Below are 8936 nucleotides of genomic sequence, written 5' to 3'. Positions count from 1 at the left end.
CTGGCTGGGGGTCGCTCGTGATCAATGACAGAAGCAGCCATTGTATCCGACCTGTAATTTGATCAACTCAGGTAGATGCATTACCATGGCAACGTGACCATGTGGAGCACATGTAATAAGAATTTCTATTGTTGATGGCGATGCTAGCGAAGGAATGGTGGAATATATGACTGAAAGGAGCATCGGGGACCCAGTGGTTTAAGGTAGCGCATTGCACTGTGTGTTATCCCCCAGCTACCGGGTCCGATGAACTTGGGTTTGAATCGATTGGTCATCCCATATCAGGGGGCGGTCGGGTAGCCTAGTGGTTATAGCGTTCGCTCGTCATGCCGAAGACCCGGGTTCGATTCCCGACATGGGTACAATGTGTGAAGCCCATTTCTGGTGTCCCCCGCCGTGATATTGCTGGAATATTGCTAAAAGCGGCGTAAAGCCATACTCACTCACTCACTCATCACTCGTCCTTGACCTTGACCTTTGATAGGTTGTTTCACTTCGTGACGGCACCTGAAACAACACATGGGAATTTGTAACAACTTTCCGTCCTGTTTAGTCATTGTACTTTCAAACGAATGTTACTAGTATGTATGGAAATGCTTACTGACGAAATAAACCGGAAGTTGATACATGCGCTTTAGAACGGTAGTTGTATTATAGTCTCATTTAAATAACGACGCTATACATGTAAACAATGACACCCCCCCCCCCCCCCTTCCTCCCCACTTGCCACCCCGCCTCAAGATCAATCCCCCAACCAGTTTCCACCTGTCCCCCAATCGATGTGTCACCGCCACCGCTTCTACCCAAAAGTATTTAGCTAACATCGATCGTCTCGACACATGTGTCACTTTGTTTCCGTTCAACATGGCTTTCACATTTCTGGGCAATTCAGGAATCCGTGCAGTGAAAATCTTTGTCTGATGGTCGATCAGTAGGGTAAATATACCATTTTTTTCTCTTAGTTACGATACCCTATAAGCCGCCAGGTAAGCGTAAAACTCATTTAGGTTCTGTACAACTTCTGAGATTATATATTTATGGGCTCATTGTTCCTATAGGAAATAACCTAGCTTTGCACTCAGCTGATATCCCAATAATAGGGGCGGTCGGACAGCCTAGTGGTTAAAGCGTTCGCTCGTCACGCCGAAGACACGGGTTCCATTCCCGACATGGGTACAATGTGTGAAGCTCATTTCTGGTGTCCCCCGCCGTGATATTGCTGGAATATTGCTAAAAGCAAACAACAATAGTACTTAAATCGGTTAATTTACCTAGTTTTGTATAATAAATAACTGTATATGGAATACAATGTGTCTTGTGCTTATCTGGTGTCGCCAGTGTTGAATGGCCTACTTTATCAAATATTCAATAATAATGCAAATAATTAACCGCATTCAAACATGTTCATACATAATTTCTGTTTAAAGTGCAGTGATGTAGGTATCAAGTTGATATCAATACATCCGTTAATAGACAACGTGTGAAATATCATCTTAATACGTGTGCACGAATCTGTTTATCAATTTCAAGATTATTTGTGGGCCGGAGTCAGGTGGATCGGGTGTTAACGGTACATAATCACCGTTAGTCTGGGTGTTGATATCACCGTATCATACCGCATACACTGATGATATTTAATTGACATTTATATATTTTATTACGGAGGTACGCCAAGTGTGGACACCAGCTTTCACGTGTGTACCTCCATAAAGGCAAAAATGTATTTAAGCCAGTTTTTATAAATAAGAAGTCATCAAAAATAGCTTCACAGACTGCAGCTGCTTGTTTAAGTATTAATAAACACACTTGAGACAACGATACGAATTTGGTGGAATCGTACAGCACATTTATGCAACACCAGCCCCGCCCCGCCCCGCCCCGCCCCTACTTTTTCAGCCAATCAGGAAACAGTAGTCCGGACGTAATGTTTTCGGGTTTATGGAAAATAAATGCAAAACGACTTGTTTGGTTAGTCGATCAAATGCGTTGAAATCACTTGCAATTTATTTATTGCAATTTGATCAGCTGTCGTTTCCGTGAGTATAAACTGATGCCTTAAGTTATGTCGGGGTATCTTTGTGGGAGTAATGGATATTGAGCGCTGTAACTTCATGGGATGCTGTCATTACTCGATCAGCCTAACTGTCAGATGTCAATTTGTAAATAGTACATGGACAGGACATTGGTCAAGTCTCTAGCTGCCGATCTGCCAGCGTAACTAGTACTGGGACGGAAGATAGAGTAATGTCACTCTCGCTATTTGCCGAACTGTAGATATTATGTGAATGGTATGTAGCGTTTTGTCACTTTCGCTATTTGCCGAACAGTAGATATGTGACTTGAACATAGTTGTGTCACTCTCGCTATTTGCCGAACTATAGATATTTGACTTGAACATACAGTTATGCAACTCTCGCTATTTGCCGAACTGTAGATATCAGTGTGAGAAGCAGGGGACCAGTTTGAGGATCCCCGGTACATGGACCGGTACACATCGTGACTAGACACAACCCAGGAATGTAGGATATGCCGAGTGTGTGACCATCAAGTGGAAACAAAAATAGACGCATCAATTACAGTTATTACCTGAGTCAGTGTTTGGCACCCAGTTCCGTGCACCCGACCCCGACCCACCCGCAACATGATATGTCTGTGTGCTGTCGGATCACGGCAACGTCTATCCCGGGAGGAGCGTCAATTACCCCACTAGTACATCGGTTTGTGTGTCGGGGTGGCATTGATTGCATTCGTGTGATGGCATTTTATGGAACAATTTAGTGAGAAATTCAATTTACATTGAAATCTCATCTCTCAGGTAGACTTGTTTGTATACGAGTTAAATTTATGAGGACAACTTCATGATGATAAAGCTGTCGAGGATATCGACAACGAGGATGTATTGTCTATTTGGGATGATGAAGATGATGGTGACGAGGATGATGACGATGGTGATGATAATGATGATGATGATGATGGTGATTGTGATGCTGGTTGTGATGTTGTGATGATGACCACGACGATTTCGACGAGTGAGTATGGTTTTACGCCGCTTTTAGCAATATTCCAGCAATATCACGGCGGGGGACTTCACACATTGTACCCATGTGAGGAATTGAACCCAGGTCTTCGGCGTGACGAGCGAACGTTTTAACTACTAGGCCACCTCACCGCCCCTACGACGACGACGACGACTACGACGACGATGATGCTCATCCTGATGCTATGAAGTACATGCAGCTGTTCTACAACTGTAGAGTAAGCAATATAATGATACGGAGGTCTTAACATTGACAGTGCATTTTGACATTGAAAATATCGACATATGATATTAGAGGGTATTACCCGGACTAGTAGAAGAATGCATCAAGTGGCCTCAAAGCTTTTCCTATTAATATCCAATCAATATTACCAGAACTTGCCAAACCACTCCGTCATTCACATCCCTGTCTTAAAATGGCCTCTTCAGCCTCTCTCGGTGTGGGAGATTGTCTGATGGTATCCCCGATTGGTATTGATTTGTCCCGCACTCAGACAATAGGTGATAATTACCTGCTAATTAACCACGTCTTGGAACACCAGGTGAAAACAACAGGTATATTTGCCCCAAATCAAACATAAATTCATGGAGGAATATCAGGAATGTCTATATTTAATACAGCAGATTATTGTTCGCAAATTTGCTATTTGTCACAACGTATGCTCCCTTACATTATCTGGATCGTTACAAACTGGTTCGTGCGTGGTATTGCTCGCTTTGTAATCATTGTAAGAAATGTAAATATTGGTTGAGCAAATTATTTAGTTTGTTGGTTACCTGAGGCGATTCGGGAACGTGTGATATGTTTTGTTATATAAATTAGCAATATCACAGCGGGGGCTATTCGAGCAATATCACAGTAAATGGATGGGACCATTTCGTTATATCCGTTAGTTCGTTATAAGCGTGTTATAAGCGTGTTCGTTACTGTATAACGTTCAAATCCAACTAGGTCTTCCCTGCCTTCAAATAGCTGGAACAGATGACCAGATTAACATTTACTTACCTTTATGATGTCAGTATGTCTTGACTACCTGAAGGCGTCTGAACGCACCATGGTCTAGCGGGTACAGTGTCTGTCCACAGAGCGGAAGGTCTGTGGTTCGATCCCCGGCCATGTTATATCAAAAGGCGTTAAAAGATGTCGCTTGTTAGTTCCCTCCCGGCATTAAGGGAATAAAACAGCTCAGACTCTGTATACTGTGTCTGAGTGGGGTATCAGTTTTAAACTGCGGTATTGTATCACAGTGGGCTGACACTAATCTTGAAAGCGACGTCAAAGTCCTATAATCTCACCTCATGTTATGGCGCCTTCCACGAATCCCCGAGTAAAAGGCCACGTGTGGTCCATTGATCCAAGGCGCTGCGATACGTAGAGAGTTGAGTCGCTTGTCGTGGGTTCGAATCCCAGATTCTCCTGATTAAGGATCTTGGTCCGTCAGCACCACGTCGGTTCTTGTGGGTTTCATCAAAGCGGTGAACATCTAACTCCATCATCACCTCTGGCTCATCGCTGACACCCCGCGAGTCAAACGGAACACTGTTCAAAGCAGCGTTAAGCCATTCTCATCCACTGCACCGAACCAGTAAAAACCACACAATATGCAAAACGTGCAGTTCATGCATCATCCTTCTTTCCCGTTATGTCTTACCGTTATGTTCAATCCCCCATCTGATGCACGGTTGTCTAATTTAATCAATTATGTATTGTAGCCCGCATCTTTGACATGGCTTAAAGTGCATTACCGGGATCCCAAAGACAATATTTTCATTCCTCTATTGTGTGCCCCATCCCTGAATCTTTGCAAACAAAACATGGCTTTGCACCAAATGGCTGTCTGGATGACAGAGGTCAAGTCAAGGTCAAGGTGGTCGGTACCGTTATGCCCACTCTCTTAATAACCGTGTACTTTGATGTTAATGCCATATTCTCCCTTGTCTGTAGTATCTTTTAAGGATGGGAATGACGTAGGGCTTAGCTGTGACAGTGTGCTAATGTGTTGAACTCGGGTAACCCTTATTGACTTTCATTTCTTTCGACAAAATTTGCCTTAAAATTATAATTTTCACTTTGTGTGACGAGCGGTGTCGTGATTGCAGTCGTTGACTATTTGCACAGCTGGCTAAATCGTAACTCCTTAATATCTTCTTCCTTAATATCTTCTTCCTTAATATCATTATAAATATACTGAACTGAAAACGTTAGGAATAATGAATATTTTTTGGATATTTTTGCAGTAAAGACTGGGCATACAATCTCACAGAAATATCCCCAAAAATATATATGATCTTTAACTTGTTTCGTTCTATGTGTACATTAAAATATTGTTAATCCGGACTGTTGATCTGATCAACAGATGTGTGGTTCCGGGAATTATGACACGTACAGTCATATACCCTTCCATAGTACATTTATGTGTGTTTCCGGATAACAAAGGTTTCACTGTACACAGACACACAGACAGACCGACCAACAGACATACAGACACGCTCCAGTTCCTTGACAATTGACAATTTTAAATACTGCTCGTACAGCAACATATCCAAGCAATCAGTCACATTGAGACTTTAAATAGTGTATGGATCTAGTTTCCAGGCCTTTCATTAGTTAGTTAGCATCAGGTAGTGGTTGCCACAACATGTCTTCTGGTTGTCTGGTTTCTTTTTTCTTATATTTTTATTTTCATAAGGGGGTGGGGGTGGTGGGTGGGGTGGGGGGTGGCCGTATCCACCCGATACACAAAACGTCAGGTTCGATTCCGGGTATGGTGTTTTAAATATATATTATTCCTCTCCAATATATCTAGAATATTTGCAAAAAATACACATTCCCCATAGTTCCAACAAGAAACATTTTAACTGACAAAAATGTATGTTTTTGTCAAAGTCCTTCTTGTGAATTGTTTCCACCATGAAAGTTAAGCTACGGGCTTAATGCACAATGCTAGATTTTGTTATCACATGTCGGAAGGGTTCGATGAAATCAAGTGCATATTTAAGGAGAAAGCGAATACCTTCAGGGGGATCGTCTGAAAGGGATAAAGAGATTTAACATTAAAGCTGAAAACAGTCGCCATGTTCTTGAGACCACTACTGGAACGAATACTATTCCCCTTAAAGGCAGGTCTGAGATTGCAATGTTTTTGCATGCCTTGCTGCAAAGGAACGAAACACGCAACAAACCCATGCGTTAAACCCTAAACCCGTTTGTTGAAGACTGTGCAGTACACGCATATCGGGAACAGGTGTCGGTAGAGGGCAGGTTGGTTGGAGGGGGGGGGGGGGGGGGGGAGAGGGAGAGGGGGGGGGGGAGCATAAGTATGTCTACCCTCTTTCCCCCTTCACTGCAAACGCCGGACGAGGGCCTTGTCCGCCTCTAAACATTGATGAGGTTCCTGCTGTCTGTCATTTGCTTAACACATGACTCAATGTTCAAGTGTGGTGTCCCTTATCCCAACTTTAGCAACCAGGCATGGAGCGCGTGTCCCTCCGAACCCGAAGAAGTGAAGCTAAATTTTAGAAATGTTTCAACTTGTATGCACATGCGAATGTAAAGGGAGGTAAGCGATGTGACAGAAATTAGACGTGCATTCCCACAACGGTGCTAACTCCATGCTGCAATTTTGAAGGGACTTCCCTGCAGATCGCTCCATACGGGATAACTGTGTTGTAAGCCTTCAAAATATTTATTTCACACCGTTTGAAAACCGATAATCAGCCCCCAACTTAAAGTATTACCTAACCGTAGCCGAATTCCATACTCTCCCCGAGACGAGACACAGGGCATAGTGTATAATGCCTTGGTAAGGTTTCCTATTGACCGCTAACTTGGATGCAGTTTACGTGGTGGATCGCAGCTACGTTGTATAAAACATTATCAAGTCATATCAACCCTTCTATCCAAGGTGACTTAAAGTAAATGGTTATCTATTGTATGTAATATATTGCCCTTTGCTATTCTACCTTGCGCTTTTTATTGACACAACGCTGAAGAAAGGAAATAAATGTTTGTTTATCGCATGACCTGGGGTTTTAACATAAAAAACGTCACAAAATACAGGATGACTCAATCATTAGTTCTCCTCGTATGAGTGGTATACTTATTGTGCCAGACGGTATTGAACAACGCAGTACCAATGGGTAAACAGTGAGGGGTCATAGAGTTTGGCATGTTTTGTTTTTTAGAACCTTGTGGGAAGGCTTTTTTTCTCAGTCCCAGGGGTAATTTTGAAATTAAAGAATACCTTATAGCCTTAGCAGACAATTATCAGAAAATCGTGTTTCTTAAAATACTGATAATTGTGGCAGCGATTCGGTGGAATAAATTGAATAAAAAAATAGCCTTTTAGAATATAATTTAAGTGTAATGATAAATAAAAATGATGATGATGATGATGATATAGATGATGTTTGTAACGCCACACACTCGTATGCTCCAAGCACATTATATATTATTACCTCAGGGCAACGGACGTGTACAATGATATTTCATTATCAACTTCTTTGGGAGTATACAGTATCATAAATATTCTTCCTCTCACAAAGATGTCCCACTGCGCCTTCGGTTATATTAGCTGTAGCCACCTTAGTTCAAATATATATATATATATATATATATATATATATAATAAGACGGAGATGACGTTGAGTGTAGTTGCTAAGTACATGATAACCCAACTGTTTAACATGCCTAGATACCAGGATCGTCCCACGTCTCTTTATAGACTCAGCACTTACTGCTGCTGGTGATGTGGCTACATAGGTCAACAGACAAGCTTCTGCATCACTGACCCGAAGTGCCCCTGTCTCTCAACTATACATTAACCTCATCGTGCTCTGGAGATGCTGGTATTTTAAAGTGTAGGGAGTTCACGTGGTTTTGAAACCTAATGGGGCACGCCTGGCCGGTAGTCTAACCGCTTCAACCCAAGATGTAGAGTTGATCATAGGCTCGAATCCAATTCGTCCTGATTAGGATCCTTGGTTTGTCAGTACCATACCCTGCTCGCGGTCTTTACCGAAGTGGAAAACGTCCATACGTTCATCAATGTTGGCACAGTGGTGTTCCACAAGGTAGCTTCTGACTCCGTATGTTTCTATACAAAGTGTGGAAGAAACCGCTTCAGAAACTGAATCACTCCATATAATGCTGCGACTTAACTGAAATAAGGCTATTTGGGTATTTAGTTGACAGAAATAGCCCATTTAGTCCCAAGTTCAATTTGTACACGCTTAATGGGGAAAAGTACTTCAAATTGATCTTCAAAGGGCAACTCTCGTGGTTGTGAGAAATACTTGTATAAACGTAAAGCGTGGTTCTGTCAATAAAACAGCGCCATGTGTTTCCATTTATATTCTGAAGTCGTCCCAAAGGTTTGTGTAATTATTAACTGTAACATAACAACGCCGAATGTCTCACCTTTGTCAATCTATTCACAGCCGTGGAATCATCATGTTTTTTAAGGAGGGGGTTCAAATTTAGACATATTCAATTGAAAATCAAACCTTTAGTGTGTGTTTGTGAAAGGTTTGAACGTACGTGTCCATTTCATTAACACATTGGTATTATTAATTTGTCGTTGACATTTGGTCCCAAAATTGAAATGTCAAGAGAAGTGTGGGGGGTGGGGGTGGGGGTGGTGGTGGTTGGGGGGGGGGGGGGGGGGAAGATGTCTACCCACATGCTCCCCAACACCTGCATCTGGATCCTCCACTGGAGTAAAACAAACATAGATGTGTCGTCCTAATATATGTCTGTCTAATCTTGGGGCGGTCGGGTAGCCTAGTGGGTAAGGTGTTAGCTCGTCACGCCGAAGACCCGGGTTCGATTCCAGACATGGGTACAATGTGGGAAGCCCATTTCTGGTGTCCCCCGCCGTGATATTGCTGGAATATTGCT

General features: G+C 42.5%; 1 protein-coding gene across 5 annotated transcripts in view; it reads left to right on the top strand.

Annotated features, from left to right (window-relative positions):
- LOC139456160 (uncharacterized) overlaps positions 1-8936 on the top strand; it is a 76958-nt gene that overhangs the window by 50554 nt on the left and 17468 nt on the right. Inside the window, exon 1 of one of the 5 annotated variants that reach the window (XM_071237712.1) lies at positions 2750-2777. The exons of the other annotated variants lie outside the window; for them this stretch is intronic. Coding sequence (XP_071093813.1) covers positions 2765-2777 — 13 coding nt within the window. The 5' untranslated portion in view covers positions 2750-2764. Of the gene's footprint in view, positions 1-2749; positions 2778-8936 lie in introns of those variants that run through there. 5 annotated transcript variants of the gene reach the window in all.

This window comes from Haliotis cracherodii, unplaced genomic scaffold (genome assembly GCF_022045235.1).
Source record: "Haliotis cracherodii isolate W230 unplaced genomic scaffold, xgHalCrac1.p SCAF_11, whole genome shotgun sequence".
Taxonomy (NCBI): Eukaryota; Metazoa; Mollusca; class Gastropoda; order Lepetellida; family Haliotidae; genus Haliotis; species Haliotis cracherodii.
This window is presented reverse-complemented; position numbering and strand designations above follow the sequence as displayed.